Source organism: Vicugna pacos, chromosome 13, assembly GCF_048564905.1.
Source record: "Vicugna pacos chromosome 13, VicPac4, whole genome shotgun sequence".
Lineage (NCBI taxonomy): Eukaryota > Metazoa > Chordata > Mammalia > Artiodactyla > Camelidae > Vicugna > Vicugna pacos.
In genome coordinates, this window is record NC_132999.1 from 26,116,912 (window position 1) to 26,136,025 (window position 19,114).

Sequence of the window (19,114 nt, forward strand, 5' to 3'; positions counted from 1 at the left end):
AGTGATTTGGGTTTTTTTCTTTCTTATTGTTTCAAAGTGACTAATTGCAATGCTAGATTTTCTGGTGGTAAGTCATCCTTTAAGTCTTGGAATAAATTTTAGTTGTTCTCGAGTTAATTTTAATGGTGAGTTTGGGCGAAAAATTTTTAAGTGACATGGGGCTTTCTTTTTATTTTATTGTTTGATCATTTTGAGGTTTTCATATCAAAATTATACTATCCTCTTAAAATGAGTAGGGTGGCTCTTCTCTTTTTCTGTTTTCTGAAACTTTGCTAAAACTTGCTCCTAAGACGATGTGGTGGAGGGAAAGGAGAGAGGTGGGTGGAGTGTGGAGGTGGGTGTGTGTACTGCTGATTCCAGCCCTTTAATGGTTTATTGGCCCATAAGGCTTTCTAGTTCTTCAGTCACTATGGTCATTTTCTATTTCCTTATTAATTTGCCAGGTTTCTCTAAATTTTCAAATTTATTGGCAGAGAGCTGAGCGTAACATTTTCTTAGATTTCTGAAAACCTTAAACTATCTTTCGTTTTGTCCCCTTTTGTATCTATAATTCGTGTGTGTGTGTGTATGTTTATGCGCACACGTGTGGGTACCTTCTCTGGTTCTTGATCAGCCATGCCGAAGTGTGGTTTAATATTAATATACCTGCCTAAGCTTTCTTGTGGTTAGTGTTGTTTTGCACTGCTTTCTCCATTCATTTATAGGGAGCTTTGGTTTGTCTGGTGGGTTTTAGCAGCATTAGCTAGATTTTTAAAACATCCAGTCAGATATTCTCTATTTTTATCGGAGTAGATTAATCTCTGTGCATTGATTGGGATTTTTGATCTATTTGGACTTTTCATCATTATATTTTATGTTTTAAATTTACTAAGGAAGTTCCTTATGTGCATTTTTTCCTTGTCTGCCTTCTCGTTTAATATTTAAGCTTTCTCATTGAACATTCCCCTTCTACCAGTTGAGAAGTTAAATATTCTGTTTCTGTTCCTTCTAGTGGTTACAGGTAAATTTTGACGTCCACAGTTAAGTCTCCTGTTAATCGAAATCCCTATCCTGCTCCTAGATGGTGCCTGAGAGTAACTCCCACAGCCTGCTTTCACCATCTTCCCTGTTGTTATTTAACGTTTAATTCTATTGTCTTCGTTCACTTCTACAAACCAGTCATTTTTACAGTTAATATTTATATTTACCAACAGCTCTGTTGATTTCTTTGCTCACTTTTGTTTCTTGCGTGATGCTTCATTACTGGCTCAGTTTCTTTCGATGTATTTCAGCAAGGACCTGTGAGCAGGCAGTGCATGTACTGGTACTCCGAAAACATCTTCGTTTCTCTCTCACCCTTGATGGGTTGCCGGGAGAGGATTGCACTGGGCGAGTGTCTTTGCTCAGTGCCGTAAGACACTCGCAGTCCCCACCATCTGCTGTTACTAAGGAGAAGTCCGTTGCCGGTCTGACTGCTGTTCCTTTGTAGATGATCTGCCTTTTCTCTCACACAACTTCTACATTGTTCTCTTCGACGTATTCTGATTTATTACAAACGGTATACCTAAGATTTCTTATAATTGAGCTGCTTTAATAGAAGGATTTATGTCTGTTTTCAGTATTAAAGTCTTAACTTTCATCATTTGAAGATTGACTCATTTTCATCATCCTCTTTCTTTTTTTCTTTTAAAATCCCTAGTTTATGTATGTTGGACTTTCTCATTCTATTTCCCCTAATGTTAACTCTCTTTTAATATTTTCCACCTCTTAATCTCTCTGGGCTGTTTGCCGGGTGACTTCCTCAAGTGTAACTGACTGACCAGTTCTCTCCTCTGCTGTGTCTACTCTACTTTTCAGTCTCCACATTTTTAATTTCAAGAACTACCTGTATTGAAATTTTGCCATTTGCAACAGCATGGATGGACTGGGAGGGTATTATGGTAAGTGAAATAAGTCAGACAGAGAAAGACAAATACTGTCTATGATATCACTTACATGTGGAATCTAAAGAATAAAACTAACGAGTGAATGTAACAAAGAAACAGACGCACAGATAGAACAGATGAGTGGTTAACAGTGGGGAGAGGGAAGGGTGACGAACAAGATGGCGGTAGCAGATTAATAGGTACAAACTACTGTGTATAAAATATGCTGCGAGGATGTATAGTGTAGCACAGGGAATACAGCCAATATTTTATAATAACTGTAAATGGAATATAACCTTTAAAAATTGTGAATCACTGTATTGTACACGTGAAACTTATATAAGATTGTACATCAACTCTACCTCAATAAAAGTTAGTTTTTATAAAAGAACTATATTTATGAATTCTGCAATTCCTATCTCCTGTCCCTGAATCTACATTTTTTCACACTCTCTTGTCTTTCCTAATGGCTTTTGTTCCTCACTTTATTTCTTGGAACACTGAAAACATACTTATTTCAGTGTCACTTTCGTGCCATTCTAATGTTGAATTCTCCTGTTCAGTAGCTCTTCTGACTGCCTACGGTGGTTCTTTTCCTTGTGTGATACACAGTTTTTCATTATATGCTTGTTTTGAGTGGGAATGCTTTCCTTTGGAAACCGTAGATGCCGTGGGTCCTGGGAGCATCTTTACAGAGTGATTTCAGGTTTCCTTTTCAAGGCAGGGGGTGGGGAGTTGGACTTTAAGGAGCAGTTTGGCATTGTGTCTCAGAGGTACACAGTAGCATCTAGAAACCCCGCTGGGTGCTGGGTTTTAGATGTCTGCCTTCTCGCGGGTGACTCTTTCAGCTCCAGCAGCCCTGGCCAGATGGCAAGCTTCCCTGCTTGCTCGCAGGGAGAGTGCACTGTTTTTCAGAATCAGTTTTGCAGATGGGGTGGCATTTTGGGACCATGAACCTTATGCTGATAGCTCAGCTCCAGCTTCCCATTCAGTTGAGGTCTGTGGCTCAGACTGGACTTCCGACTCAGACATTGAATCCACCCAGTCACTGGGGTCTGTCTGTATTTGATCCCGGTTTCCCATGCGTGCAGTCCTCACAGACCTCCTTGACTGTGAGTTTCTCGGTCTGGCCCTGGGGGTTGTTACCTTGTTGATTTCCAGGTGAGGGATGTGTCCTTGGTGTCACTCTCTGCGTAGTTATGTTTCATCCGGAATCCCTCTGTATGTAAAGTAGGGGCGCTGTGCCTTCCATATCTGCGGATGTCACCATTTTGGCCAGACCTACCACTTCTCTAATGAGGGGGAAAAATACAAAAAGTTTGAAAAAACATGTTTTTAAAATGTTTCACTTTAAGTAACCTTTTCCCCTCCATACTTCTCAGTGCTGAACTGGAAGAACCACATAATTACGAGGCCACCATTTCATATCTGAGACACCCTGGCAACTCCATTAACCTGTGCACCGCCGAAGAAATTGCTGATTGTAAGTCTGCTAAGCCAATTAATGCTGTAACCCTGTGTGGAATGAAAATGTGTCAAAAATGGTATTTTCCCCCTAGCTAACTCTGTAAGTGTAAAAATTCACAGCCATGCTGCTTACTATCTCATTTTTTTTCCCCCTTGTCTGGTCCCTTAAAAACAGAAATAAATCCGGCCGGGCATCGGCGCTCTCTCTCAGCTCCTAGTGCTGCCTTCTCTCTTCCCTCTTCTGTTCTCACCTTCCCCAGTCTCCTCAGATGCTTTGCCTTTTGTAGACATGTGGGAGGGAGAATCAAGATAGGGAGATTAATTTTCCTTCCTTCCCCTCTGTGGAAACTTCATTTCTCTTGTGGTGACTGTCTCGAAGTCCCCTGCTAACTCTGTGTGTGGAGAGAGAGAGAACAGATGGGTAGAATGAGGTCCTTGTGTTTAGCCTGAATGGGGGCAGAGGACTCGTTTAATGGAGCTGACCACTGGATCAGAGCTAAGTCTGCCTGCCTCTGGTATTGCCGACAGAGCTTGGACCTTTCTGTGGAAAGAGAGACCCTCTCGGGCAAGAAAACGAAGAAGCAGGGACTCAAAGCATTTCTCTAGGGTCCTATATCTTTGTTCTGCCTGTAGAATCAGCCAGTTCTCTACAAAAAAGCATAAATGTTAGTGCTAGAATAGATACTAGAATTTATTAAACCTTATACAGTGGGCCGCAATTTTGCGTTAGGTCCTCTGTGTACATCTCTGATGATATCGCTGTTGTGTGAACTCACTCACACACAGGAAACTGAAGATAAGAGAGATGGTCGCACAGATATATGTGGTAGGGCTTTGTGTGAATCAGGCTCAGACTGCCTCTAAGACCTGTGCTTTTTCCACAATATTATGCTGCTTCTTATTCAAGAATGTTTGCAATAGCCAAGACATAGAGACAAACTAAATGTCCATTGATAGATAATTAGATAAAGAAGCTGGAGTATATGCAATGGAATACTACTCAGTCATTAAAAAGCCAAATGAAATAATGCCATTGGCAGCAACATGAATGGGCCTAGAGATTATCATATTAAGTGAAGTAAGTTAGACAGAGAAAGACAATATCATACAGTATCACTTATATGTGGAATCCAAAAAAATTATACAAATGCATTTATTTACAAGACAAAGAAACTCACAGACATTGAACACAAACTTGTGGTTACTAGAGGGGGTGGGGAGGGACACATTAGGTGTTTGGGATTAGCAGATAGAAACTACTATATAGAAAACAGATAAACAACAAGGTCCTACTGTCTAGCACAGGGAACTATATTTAGTGTCTTGTAATAACCTTTCATGAATAAGAATATGAAAAAGAACATGTGTGTGTATATATATATATATATGTATAACTGAATCACTATGCTGTACACCAGAAACTAACAGTAAATTAACTATACTGTAACTAAAAAAAAGAAAAAAATTTAGAACGCTTCTCTTGATCAAAAAGATGCACCCTCCATCCTGAGGAAAGGTCAGGCTATGTGAGAGGCATCCCTTAGGGGAGGCTCGGCCCTGAGCTCTCACAGCAGGAAGACACACCATTGGCTTTGCTGCAAAGTGTTCCAAGATGAAACACTGAAAACTCAACAAATAAAAGCAATTAGAACTTGGGAAGGGAGAATGTTTCATTTCCCTGGAAGGAGAGTTAGAGAGAGATCATCTGGTTCAACCTGGTTATTTACGGACAAGAAGCCCAAGGCTCTGAGAGGGGAAGTTAGTCGCCTGGGAGCACATAGTTTGGAAGTTCATGGGGTACGAGTTAGGACCCATTGAAACTTCCCTCCCCTTCCCCCAGGAAATAAGGGGTTGAAGAACTCCTGGAAAGACTCTTGTAGACTAGGCAAAGTCTAGATTCTCCCATCTGGCCTGTAAAACCCTGGCCATAAGAAGGGGAACTCCTGGCCCTATCACCCCCAGAAGGCAGTGTGTGTGGCCTGAAGAGCCTTACAGGCACGGCTTCTCGAATTCTAACATTCACATGAATCACCTGGGTAAACAGATTGGGGGAGGGGGAGAGAAGATGATTCGTTTTTTTTTAATTTGAAAAATAAATCCATACTTGAAAAAGAATGAGGCAGATTGCATCATAAGCAGTTATTTTGTAAATGTTTTTAAAGCAAGTAATAGGGTAGAATGTTTTGATTCAAAAATAGGTGAAAATAAGTGTACATTTACCAGAGTGGAAGTACGTGTTATTAATCATCCACACGGAATTTTAAGTCCATGTGTCAGCAATCACAGGCAGTTAGTTCCTAGAGGAAAACTATGATTTCATTTACTTAATGAATGGATTGGATGTATAGAATAATAATGGCCTGCATATGTGTGTTGTTGTTTGGTCAGTTTTGTCAACTAAAGCTTTAGGGCTCCAGCAGCAAGAAGGAGAAGAGGAGCAGGGGAAGTTCTGTTTATCACGCATGCATATGCACTGACGGCAGGAGGAAGACTCTTACAGGTCACTTTTAAGGAAAGAAAAATCAAGTTAGCGATGTCATCAAAAAGCATGTCACTTTCCATACAATGTCTGGTCCCCAGGTAGGCACACATTTCTTATAGCATCTCCTTTACACCCCTCCATTACCTCTAGAAGGCAGGTACCACGTGGCTCCGTTTCATAGGTTAGCAATTTGAGGTTCAAAGAAGTGAAGTAATTGGTCTGCATTTCCACAGGTAGGGAGTGGCCAGTCTGGGCTCCGAACCCAAAGTCTTGCTACTACGTGTATTGGTTAAGGATTAAATTTGGCATCATGTCATCACATAAAATCCACAGAACTTTGAGAAAATGAGAAGGTATTCGAGCCTTAGTTGGTGGTCAGTGTCCTCTTTTCAGGCTGTACTAAGGAAACAACATTCCTGGAGCCAAACTCTTTCAGGCGTGCTGTGGGGTTCATTTTCTTCCGGTGGGACTTGTACTTTATAGTCCTACCTTGGAAGCAAGTTTTGATGGCAAAACTTACTATTGGGAGAACGTCCACTTTGCTAAAAAAAAAAAAAAAAAGGTATCAAGTTAGAATGCATTGTTAACTGTGTGTTGCTGGCCTTTTTTGCCTTTCCTTTTCCTTTCCAGTTTGCCTTCTGATTGCTTAAATTGCCCTGCTTTCCCTTAATCATGGAGTAGGGATCTATTTACCAGAAAGGAAACTGAAAATTGTTTCAGATGTTTTCATTGTGCATTCTATCCTGGAAATCCGCACAGAACTGTATCATCATCAGTGACCTGAGAATTCCCCAGACTACACGGGCAAGCCTCCCATAGATGGAAGTTCTGAAGGTTGAGAGAACTGAACTCTGCCATCTTCCATAATTGCTTTGATTCCGGGAACTGTAAGAAATGGGTCCTATAAGAAACTGCCTTGAGATAATTTTTTTTCATGTCTGTTTTAGCAACGTATGAAGTTAGAATTGAAGAACTCCAAAAGGTATGGTTTCCTCTCTTCTTATCAGCTTTATAACTAGAACCATTGTGCAGAGTTGACTCTGAAGTAGCTTCTTTTATGAGGGAGGAAAAGGTCTTTGTTTTCGGTTTTCCCCAGATTTCTGAGGCAGACCCCAGCTGCTAAGATTCTGAAAGCTGAGCTGTGTAATAGCAGAGACAGCAAATGTGTTCCAGGATGGGAGCAGATGGTCCTAACCCAATCCTGGCGCCTTATGTAGGGCGGCCAGCACCAACTGGCCTTTAACAACTGTCCCTTCAGAGCAGAGAGTTCTTGGCACAAGCCAGTTGCGTATTCCTGTGCTCTCACAAGAAGGCCCAGATCCCTGAAGGCATGTTTTCTGGGCTTCCGGTGGGCACGGTGCTGGAAACTTGATAAACTTGATTAGGGCCCCAGCAGAATCGTGGGCTTCAGTCCCAGCTCCTGGCTATGTGACCTTGAACTTCCATCTCCTCACTTGTAAAGCAGTGATAATATGAGCATCCACACCGGAAGTCGCTGTGAGCCGGAAAAGAGGTGAATTCAGGTAGACGGTTTATTAGCAAGGGCCAGAGTTGGTTCCAGGCACTTCCCCTCTCTGAGCTTCAGCTGTGTCTTCTGTAAAATGGTACATTCTCCCCGAGGGCAGGGAGCACGTGCCTTGTGGTTACCTTGTCTGCACTAGCAGATGCTCAGTACATAAGGGGACCAATGTTTGTTTCACCGAATTGCTGAGGGCACTAAGTCAGACAAAGTAGGTGAGCACCTGGCGCAGCACCCGGCACATAGTAGGCACTTACCTGGAGTTTTAACTGGGTCATTTAAGGTTCTCCTCTTTCCTCACTGCATACATTTAGTCTAGGTCCCTCATCTTTCTGCTTCATTTTTCTAATGCTTACTGGAAAGGATTGCTCATTTGTGATATGCTTGATAGATAGAAAACTAGGAATGATTATTAATCCCATTAACAAGAGCAGAAACAATCTATTAAGATGCTTCACTTACCTGGCAGTATCAGCAAATAATAAATTTTTCTGCACAAGTGAACTTTCCAAATGAACAAGGTTTATCTTACTTAAAACAGAAAAGCATGAAAGTATTCTTTTTTTTGTTTTGTTTGTTTTTAACATTTTTATTGATTTATAATCATTTTATAATGTTGTGTCAAATTCCAGCGTAGAGCACAATTTTTCAGTTATACATGAACATACGTATATTCATTGTCACATTTTTTTCTCTGTGAGCTACCATAAGATCTTGAAAGTATTCTTTTTAAATCTTTTACTCTTCAAACACATATTACGTTATCTCAGTGTTTTTAAGCTCCATGGGTGGAATCTGATCTCACCCTTTCTTGATGACCTGAGTATGCTGGACCAGAAGGGGCCGAATGGGCACAGTTGATGCTTCTCTTATGAGATGCTCTTGGGCCCGGGCAGGTGGTCAGAGCTAGTTACCTTCCCACCGAACCACCTCAGTCTGTTGGCCATAGTTTTCTTATTTCTGTCAATTACTATTTCCTTCCACTGGCAATTTCTTTGTGTTGAGTGGTGAGTCTTTCCTGTGGTCGCACAGGCACCAGGTCCCCGTTGGGTGGCAGCACTTAATCCTCACAGTCCCCTTGTGAGCTGGTACCGCTGCTCTCATTTTACAGATGGAGAACTCAAGGCTCAGAGAGGTGAGATATGTAAGTGATGTAAGTAGCAGGCTAGATTCTGGACAATGAATGTCATCAAATATATGACGACTGCCTAACTGAGGGGCTATGTTGTGGTCACTGGGACGTAATTTTAACGGAGCCAAGGCTAGATCAGGTGAGCTGATTTTTGATCAGGGTTGGTGTGACCAGGAAGGGAGAATTCCCAGCATGGCTTGCGCACGTGCCTGGACCAGTTTTGCCCACTGGAACATTGCTCAAATACCACACATTCCTGTTGGCTCACAGGAGTTCAAAGTTCTTTATTCGATAGTCACATTCCTGGAAAGGCATGCAGAGAGCAACTTATTTTTCTAAGTCAAACTGTGCATTTCCTCTGGGGTGCACTGTGACTTCACAAATGCTTGTTGTCTTTTGGGATGGGTCTTCAGCTCTCCTGGCAGAGCTTCATGGAACGGTCTGTTGTCAGCGGCTACCTTTGCTCTGTACGGAGACCCCACTGGCCTCACCTTTGGGTCAGGTCTCTAATGATCTGCACCCAAACAACAGAGGCCTGGTTTGGGTTTGATTTGGGTTTGATTTGGGTTGATTGATGAAAATGACTGTTTTCCTCTTGGCTTTCAGCCTTGGAAGAGTTTTCTCCATCAAGAACTTAGGTGAGTTTTATCTTCAAAAGGAAGCGCACGAATCAGCCACTGAGCCTCTGATGACTGAGCTGGTTTTCCTTGATGGGCCAGCTGCTTCCAGGGCCTGACCCGGCCCAGCACCCCCGGCGCCTTGCAGGGTGCCGGGTGCGGTGAACGTGCTCACGGGTCCTCCCGATCCTTCCCGTCTCAGCTTGCTCTAGCCCACGGTGCACTCACGCAGCAGAGGCGTGCCGCGTCCCCCGCGTGCCAGCCGCTTGCTGGCCACTGGGGCTGCAGCAGTGATGGAGACCAGGCCGCTCCCCTCGGGAGTTCCCCAGTGGGAGAGACCCAGTCCAACAGGCGTATAACAACCACGTGAAGCCCAGAGAACTTACAGGTTCCATTTACTTCATTAATTTCACCCCCAACTTAATGGCAGACTTCTTGTAGCCATCAAATGTCCCCTCCTATAAGAAGCCTTCCTAATTCCCCTCCTTCAGAGCACAGTGACCAGTCCCCTCGCTGTGGCGCTGCTGTAAGGTACGCAGGTGTTTGTGCTGACGTCAGGTATGTCGGGCACGTCCGTTCCTCCCGACTTTGCCGCCCCACTTTCTGTCTGTGAGCGCCTTGTGGGCAAGATCTGTGTTTTCTTTTTTCTTCTTCTTTTTTATTGAAGTGTAGTCGGTTTACCACGTTAGTTTCAGATGCACAGCAAAGCGATTCAGTTACACATGTACATAATGTACCTATATATTTTTTCAGTTTCTTTTCCATTACAGTTCATTTCAAGAAATTGAATGTAGTTCCCTGTGCTGTGCAGGAGGTGCTTGTGGTTTCTCTGTTTTATGTATAGTAATGTGTGTCTCTTAATCTCAGACTCCTAACTATCCCTCCCCTCCCCTTACCCTGCTGGTAACCAGTTTGTTTGCTGTAGGACCCATTCCTTTTCCTTGTTCTTGGTTCAGAGCCAGGCCTGGGGACATAGCAGTGCTCCTACCCGACTCTTCAGAGTCTCTCTCCTGGAGTTACTTTTAATGCATTAAAATAAACATGGCCAGCGAGCTCTGGAGAAGCAAGTATCAACACCTCCTGGGTGAGGCTAGAAACACAAGAGCTGCATCATGGGGGCAAACCCTGCTTCCTCTCTCTCCTTGAGGTCCTGTCTTACCCTAAATTCATGACCCTCTAATGACCCTCCAGCACACAGCACAGGGCTGAGCCCACAGCAGGCACATGGCAAATGAGTACCTATCTCCTGCAACATTTATTGAGCTTTTTCTCTGTTCAGACACTGCTAGGTTCTAAGGGACCAAAATGAATAGAATACATTGCCTATGCTTAGTCCAAAATGAGGGTGGAGGCCGGAGTGGCTGGAAGTGAGTGGGTTACTTGGAGGTGAAAATGACCGCACAAGTAGGGAATTACAATATAATATGATCACCACTAAGGAAGTTGTGAAAACAGAGGTGAGGTGCCAGGCAATTGTCTTTCAAGAGGGACAGCTGAGCTGCATTGTGAAAACAAGTTGGAATTGGGCCAGTAAAAATGGCAGAGTGTATGTCCCAGGCACAGGGACAAGTGTGAGCAGAGACATAGTATTCAGCACTGAGGCCAGTTCAGGGATGCACAAACAGCTGGATGATGCTTGAGCACACAGTGCAGTGCGGGAGCTGCAGGAACCAAGCTCGGGTCACATGCAGAGCTGGGCCCAGGAAAGCCGGAGCTCCCCGCTTAATCGTTTAGAGCCACCCTGTCCAACAGAAACAGAAAGCAAACCACGTAGGTCGTGTAAGATCTTTCTAGGAGCCATATTTTAAAAAGAAAAAGTGAAATTAATTTCAATGATGTATTTTATTTATTCTACTATGTCCCAAACATTATCATTTCAACATGTAATCAACCTAGAAGTCCTTACTGAAATATTTTGCGTCCTTTTTTCCATACCAAGTCTTCAAGATCCAGCTGTGTTTTACACTTGAGCGCACAGATGAGACCTTATCCTCTAGGTCAGCGGAAGCCACAGAAGAGTTTTACAGCAGAGATAATGTACCCATGTCCCCTATAGCGTTCCTAGGAGCCACGATATTAGGTTTAATTTGACAGTTATTTGTGGAGACCCAGCCATGCAGAAATTACTGGACAAAGCCTGGGGGCGGGTAGGAAGACGATTACAAAGGGTTACCTGCCTTGCACATCAGCAAGGTCGGTAAGTGCCTTAGGAGAAACACCAGCAGTGGGAACATATGACTTAGACAATTCTGAGCAAATGCTGCGATGTAGCAGTGGACCCCAGCAGTGCCTGAGGGCTATAAACACTGCTAGGCTTTCAGCATTCTTACCACATTTCACTTTCATGGCCACCACGGAGACTGGCATACGGCTGTTTCATTTATACATGGGAAATTTTGATTTTTTAGAAAGGTTAATCTCAGGGTTTTAGAAAGAGGTGGAGTGGGGACGAGAACCCAGCCCTCCCTACACAGCCCCTGTTCTATGTTCTAGAACTCGTATAGGGCCTTGATGGTGGACATGAGAGCACGAAAACTGAATGGATGAATGAAACTCCTTAAAGCTCTTCCTGTTGTCTTTCAGACAGTGCTCTCTCCTTGTGTTTCTCGCTCCTTCATGCCCACCTCTCCTGGTTTTCCTCCTTTCTCTGCCTGCCATGTAAGCGTGGTTGTAGAACTCTCCAGCTCACTGTCAGGCCAGAAACAGAGGCTCCTCTGTGGGTGCTGGTGCGGCCTGGTGCTCTTTGTCCTCAGTCCTCAGCTTCTGCATTGCCCTCTCCACCTTGACTCCTTCCTCACCTCCTCCATTGCACCCACTGTTGATAGACAGGTGCAGGGCAGTCGTTCCTTTCCGTAGGGAATACTGGCTGAGGACCACTTTGCTACAATGGATTACACAGCATTAGTGCTGGGGATACACACGCGAATAACAGAGTCCTGATGTTTCATTAGTTGACAAGGGAAAGTGAAATAGATCCATAGACAGTCTATTATAATGTAAGATAGAGGGACAGAGTATTGGGAAGCAGCTAAGAGGGTGAGAATCGGGCAGAGATTCTCAGAAGTAAGATGATTTAGACAGAGCAGAAAGGATGCTGTGTTTCTCAGCAGTGTAAGATGTGGAAGGCATGACTGACAAAGGAAATAGCTAACACAAGGGAAGAGTTGCTCAAAATAGGATGGTAGGTTTGGGGAATTATGAGAGTCTAGACTAGAGTTAAAGTGAAGGGAGGGACGGAACAGAGGGAGACGGGGTTGGAAAGAAAAGTAGGGGCCAGATCACCGTGGGATTGGTATTTGATCCTACAGGCAAAGGGAAGTTAAGAGATTTAACAGGAATTCACTCTGGCATTGATGGAGCAGGAAGAAACTTGAGGAAATTATCTGTGATTGACTTAATCCTGGTCCCACATCTTTTAAGAAGGAGAAGGAGGAAGAGGAGGGGGACTTGAGTCCGTTTAAGTTAGTTTTCCCCATTCATTTCATTTAGAACTGAGGGGTGCACTATCATCTAAATACTCTAATCTTCAGGTTTTCCCTGGTGTCTTTTCACATTTCAGCCCCAAACAAGAAGATGAAGATAAAAAAATGAAGGAAAAAGAGCCTTGTGAATTAGAACCTGGAAAAACAGAAAAGGATCTACATCCCAACCATCTTTTCAAGGTATCCGTGTTCTAGGGTTCCCGATCAAAGAGTTGCAGTTCAGCCACGTAATGAGCTCAGTTCATGGAGTGACTTTTCAGAGGCTAAGACATGCAGCTCTCCAGAGAGACGGTCAGAAGATGCAGTGGGTGTTGGGTGGTTTATCAAAGAAATGAACGTGACAATAATGCTGAACTCTGGCCTTAGGTTTTCCTCTTGTTAGCCTTGAAGCGAGCCTTATAAGCAGGACTGAGACTTGTGTGGATTCAGCAAGGCACCTGGGGGCAAAATACAATGAGATACTCTGCCCTTGCACCCCCCTAGAGGGCAGGCTTCCTTACGTTCTGTGCTCTCAGGCCCTGCTTGGAAGAGAGGCTTAGTGTCTGAACTCAGGCATCTCATCTGTAAAATGAGAAATCATCCCTACCCCATGACCATCCCCACTCCTATCCTGATTTTTATTTGTGATAATAAAATTGAATAACATGAAGACGCCTTATAAGCCATAAGCTACCATAAAAATGAAATGTATTGTTGTTAATTAACTGATTAGTTAATATCATTTATTAATAGTAAACACTGTATATGTGTATATGCATATCCAGTTGACACTGTCTCCTTCGAAACAGTTAGTGTGGCCAAAGGCTTAAACAGTAGGTACCACTGGGGCTACTGCCAGGGCTCAGAACATTGGAGATATCTGTTTGGGATGTGCCTGTCTTATCATTATCAGATTGTTCCAGTTCCACCTGTAGGGCTTGGGGAAATCAAGCAGTTTGGTGGTGATGTGGGCCAGAACTGGGGTGGAGGCCCTGAGGCCAGGCTGGACCAGACTGGGTGTTGACAGAGTATCACAAAGCAGCATAATTCAAAGAAGAAAGTCACTAACAATGAAAGATGACTCCAGAGCCAGGGGAGCAGCATGGAGTGACAAGGCCATAATGAGTGATGAGGTCGGAGATCAGGAAGGGGTTGATCAGGCACAAGTGAGAAAGGCAGTAAAGGAATGTGATTAAGGATACTGAGAATGAAAGAGCCAGAGCAGGTACGTGCCCATTTCCAGCACTGACCAAGAGCCAGGTGTGGGGTCAGGTTCCTTCCCACCAAAAGGATGTAGTCCTACTTTCATGGAGTAGATTTGAGTTTTGGAAATTGTTCAGAGTTATTTGGAATGTGTTAGGTAGGGTCGTCTAGCTGGGCAGTGCTCTTTGGGGTCAGATATGAATGATAAGTCAGTAGAGATACATTCCCTCGCTCTTCAGACTGACTCTGGGAAGCATTCCCGAGGTCGGCCCTCAGAGGATCCGTGGACTGCTTCATTAGAGGCTGTGCTGAAGGAAGGTGGTCACATTATTTGTGTGAAGTACTGACTTCATTACTTTCTTGCCATCTTTTCCCCCATTTAAATATTTCATTCTTGGTTGTGTGACTTAAAAGAACGCCCCTCCTCTTCTCCTCTTCATCTGCCCATATCCCACCAAGAACACAGGGAATTCCCGGCCTTATATCTGTTCATTACTGTACCTTTCAAGCACTTTCACAGGTGTTGTCATGGTCAACCTTCTTGTCCACTTGTAGTCGAAACGGTAGTAACCCTTCTCCCGCTGTCATCTCACAATGATAAAACCCTTCAATGGCCAGAAATGTTCCAATTCTCCGCTGTCTCCAGTATCTCTTCCTGCCAGCCTCTCTAGATTTCTATTTCAGATCTATTTCTGAAATGCAAACCTGATCAGCTTTCTGCTCTGCCGAGCTCCCTGTGACCATGAGATAAAACCTACATCTCTTGCCTTGTGTGCAAGACACTTCACAGCTCAGCTCCATCTTCTCTCACCTTTCCAGCCTCACCTCCCGTCTTCCTTCCCATCCCTTGAACTCTCCCCTCATCGGGAACCTCCATACCACCCTCACGAGGATGCTGTCACTTCTGTGCCTTTGCTTGTGTTGATTTATCCGCCAGATATTCCTTTTCCCCTCAACCAATCTCTTCCTTACATTTTAAAATACAGTTTAATAAAACCTTCTTTTGGAGTCCCCCCCCCCCCCGACACTGTCCCCTAGACTCAAGAACTGACCTCCCCTCCTGTTTCCACCTCAGTGGGCAATACCGCTGTGAATGGCGCTCGCCACACTATACCTTAATGAGCTGTGGGCATGTATTGCTCTGTGACCAGCGTGTGAGCCACCGTGCCCACTGCATCTCTCTGTCTCCAGAGCTTAGCATGTTGTCGCCTTCAGTAAGTGTTTGACAGATGCCGGAAGAAGGAGGTGTGGAAAGAAGCGAGGAAGAACAGAACAAAGGAGGGTAGGAAGATGAAATGCTGGGCAGAAGGAACATAGCATCCCTTAGCGGCCAAGAGCTTGGGGCTCTGGGGTCTAGGCCTGCCTTGGTAGGTGATGCACTGTGAGCCCCAACACCAGGTATTTAACATTTAGTTAAAACTTCTAAACTCTGTCATGAGGAATAATGGTATTTTTCTAATGGGGTATCATGAAACTTAAGTGAGATAAAATATATAAAGTCAGTGCTCCGTCATATCCTGACGGCCTGCTGTGGGCCTGCCTCTGGACCAGGCCTTCATCGGCTGTTCAGAGGCGAACCAAGGACGTGGTATGCGTCCTTGTGAAACTTAGAGAAGTACGACTGTGTAAATACAATAACAACTCATTGCTACCTGTGCAGAGCAAATAAATAGAGAACAGCGTGAATAAGCAAAAAAACCAACAGGGAAGTCAAAGCCTGCAAGACCGTCCCTGTTGCCTGTGTTTAGGGGGACGCCTGTGAAGGGACGCCTGGAAGAACCCAGATGACGAAAGTCCACAGAGGTGAGAGGAGCGCGCTGGCCGGGAAGCAGGACGCAGGGACCGACGCCGACATCCTCCAGACAGAGGCCTGCCCCGAGGAGCCCGCGCTGGCCAGGCGCTCCCCCGGCCACTGTGAGTTGTGTCTCTTCCTGGTTCTCCTCACCATGACCAAGTCATTCTGAGGCTGTGCATGACCAAGATTTTAATTTGTTTTATAAATATTTATTGAACGTCTATTATATACCAAGTGACTTGGCCGAGGGAGGCAGCTGGGCAGGAGTGGAAATCCAGAGCACTGGATCTAGAAGTGGAAGGACCCGAGTTCAGATCTAGGCTCTCACACGTGTTAGCTACGTCGTAATGTAAGTTCACGGTCCTCAATTTCTTCGTTTATAAAAAGGGATCATGAGATGGACCTCACTGGGGTTTGGTGAGGACCAAACCTGACTGTCACATGAGAGGTATCAGCAAATCTTTATTCATTTCTTTTCATGTCTACTGACTTCTGTTGTGTTTTTGTAGACCCAAGTCATCGACACCCTGATGTCAAAGTATTCTATCGTTAGCTGACTTGATTCAAGTTCCATTTTATCGTCACATGAGTTAAGAGTCTTGATTACAAGTAACAATAATCAAATCATACTGTATAAAGCAAAAGAGAAAAAGGAGGTTCACCTGGCAGAAAGTCTGGGCGTGGCTGGATCCAAGGACGTAAACAGTATCACGAGGACTCAGTATTACGTCTTCTGTGTTTGGCTTTGCTCCCTTCTGGCTTGGCCCCATTTTCAAGCCAGCTCTACCCTGTGGAGGCAGGATGGTGCAAGATGGCATCTGGCCATGACAGGCTTCCACAGGATCCTTTTAGGAACCCCAGAGGAAAGCTAGAAATTACTACCATCTCAACAGTTTTTTTTTAAAGGCCCAGATCTGAGTCTTGTTAGCTTGATTATGTCACATGCCAACCCTGAACCAGTCATCATGAACGGGGGCTGTGATGGTCTGACTGACCTAGCCTATGTCATAATTCACTTCTGGAGCTGGAGGTAGAGTTAATGTTACCAAAGCTATACAATTTCAGATTGAAGGGTTTCCCAAGGGAAATAAAGCGCTCAAGAGAGAATAAAAAAAGGACTCTGGATCGACAAAACAAATGTCCTCTCCAGCCCAATAAGCCATGCAAACCACTGACGTTTCATAACGTTACAGAGTTATGAGAGGAACATATTTGTAGGGATCATGAGATGGACCCGAGGCCCTATAAAATCTGCCTCCAGGCTAGCTGGCTGGCTGCCTCCCTGCCATTCATCCCCTTCCCTGCGTGCTCTGTGCTCTGAGTTAACTGGCTGTGTCATGTGCGTAAGTGCCCTGTAATTCTCATCGATCTCTTTCCTCTGTCTGGAAGGCCTTTACGTCTGTTCTCTGCCGGCTGATGTCCAAGTCATCCTTCAAGATCTGCCTCAAAATTCACTTCTCCTGCGGCTTTCCTTACCTCCGTGCATCCCCCTCTTTCCCTCTCTCCAGGGGAAAATACCGTAATTTCGTATTCCTCTCTGTTTCCAGGACAGCAACTGAATGACCACTTTTCCATATTAGGTTTTGGAGTCGAGCATTTCTGGGACCCATGACTACTATATATTAATCCTACTCCCTTGGGAAATTTAACTCCCTTTTATGTGCGCATGGCGATAACTAGTTACTTCCTGGGGTTCTTTGTCAGTGCATGTAAAGTATCTAGTTCATTGCTAAATAGCCATTAATTCTCTCTATTTCCTTTTCTAAAAGAAATTACGGCATGCCTTACATTATAATTCAGGGTGTACAGGTTTGTCTTCCATGGTAGACAGTGAGCAACCTTGAGATCCGAGACCATTTGATACTTTTCTCTGTCTCTCTGCAACCCGCCACAGTGGATAGAGCCAACAAAACTTTGTTAAAGGAAGGAATGAAAGAGTAAGTCAAACTTCCAAGAGAGAGTGTGGTAGATCTGACAATCTGAATGGTTCTCCTGACTAAAACAAGTAAAGTGAAGAAGAATTTGCGGGAGAAAATTTATAAAAGTATCACAGAACTGATTTAAAAGGAAGCACCCTCATACCTGCAGTAATGGGAGCCCTGGGGAATGAGCGAGCGCCAAAGCTACTCTTGCCCCGAGGGTCTTCACTGAGCTCTGAATCCCTTCAGCTCCTGTTCTGGCTGCGTGGTATGCGGAGGACAGGAGCTACATCCCAGGGCCTTGCCAAAGTGGGTTTACGGTAGATGGGCCTGTATAAAGTTGGGGCCTCACAGAATGATGCCTGCACAGAAGGAACAGGACTGTGCCTGTTGTTAACAATACTATATTGTGTCTAAATTTATTTAAGAAGAGTAGATCTCAAGTGTTCTTAACACAATATATTGTTTTTAAATAAGAAAATGGAAAAAAATTTTTTCAAAGACATTCCGAGGAAATGAATGACCTGTGGGAAAGTGCAGAGGTAGCCTTGAATCAAAAACCCTGCCTGGAGGTGGGAAGTGGACGGACTTACGTGGAATGTAGAAAACACCGCCTGGGCGGAAACCAAGCTGGAATGAATACAAGAGTTAAAGGAGAGGCCAAATTCCAGCAATTAAGTCCTGTCCGTGAAAAATCACTACAGATTTGGTGATTATACTGTGTCAAAAACAGTCTGAAGAAGATTCTTCGGAGGAATCTGTAGATACTGCCAAAGCACAGAGGGAACTGCTAAACCCATTTCACAGTTCTTTTCACTACTTGTGATGAAAGCACAAAGTGCTTTTGTGTGTGTGTGTGTGTCGGAGAAACTTACTGATAACTGCATAAGAAAAAGCAAGGCTGTTATGTGCCTCTGGGAGCTGACATTCCATTGAGATGGTTTGGGGCCTATATGCTAACTGACTTCATGTCAGATGATTAAAATCTTGCTGCTTGGTGCTTTTAATTAATAGACAAAAGTCAATGTGCTTATTGTTTATTTCTCAGATATTATTTCTGATTAATAGTTCATGTCTGAAAATGGCTCTGAATCACCCATACTGTAAATATTTACCTATGCCAACTGATAAAAAGGTGGCAGGTTTATGGTTATGACAAGTTTACAGCTCTGTGAAATATACCAGCTCCTGCATTTAAAAGGCTAGCTACTTGTGCAAACAACCCCTGTACACTTTTCAGCCTGGCACACTATCTGGCTGATTCCATCACTGGCAGACAATAAATGTTGATGTGTGTTCAATCAACTTGTCTAAGAAATCTTACTTTAAGGAAAAAAATGCCACAAAACTGGAAAAGTCATCTACATCTAGGGAAAGAAGCCCCAAGGTTGCACCTTGGAGGACTTCAGCATTTGAGGTCAGGGATTGGAGGAAGAACCATTAAAGAAGAGGGAGGAGTCACTAGTTTACTAGGTAACTGACACCTGTCATAAAAATGTATGAATCCTTGCCACCATCAGGAGACAGTAGGTGTCACTGTCATCATCTCAACTCGAGAGGATCATGACTGAGGCTCAGCAAGGTAAAGGGTCGCCCAAGGACCGTACATACCAAG

General features: G+C 44.1%; 1 protein-coding gene across 4 annotated transcripts in view; it reads left to right on the plus strand.

The window, feature by feature from the left end:
• The window catches only part of FYB2 (FYN binding protein 2), a 99,396-nt gene that overhangs the window by 56,916 nt on the left and 23,366 nt on the right, over positions 1-19,114 (plus strand). For all 4 annotated transcript variants that reach the window (XR_012079077.1, XM_072974365.1, XM_072974364.1 and 1 more), the window contains exons 5-9: positions 3,287-3,387; positions 6,801-6,835; positions 9,111-9,142; positions 12,681-12,783; positions 15,534-15,699. Coding sequence is in view for 3 of the 4 variants with exons in the window: in XM_072974365.1 (XP_072830466.1) it covers positions 3,287-3,387; positions 6,801-6,835; positions 9,111-9,142; positions 12,681-12,783; positions 15,534-15,699 (437 nt within the window). In the remaining variant the exon portion in view is untranslated. The remainder of the gene's footprint in view (positions 1-3,286; positions 3,388-6,800; positions 6,836-9,110; positions 9,143-12,680; positions 12,784-15,533; positions 15,700-19,114) is intronic.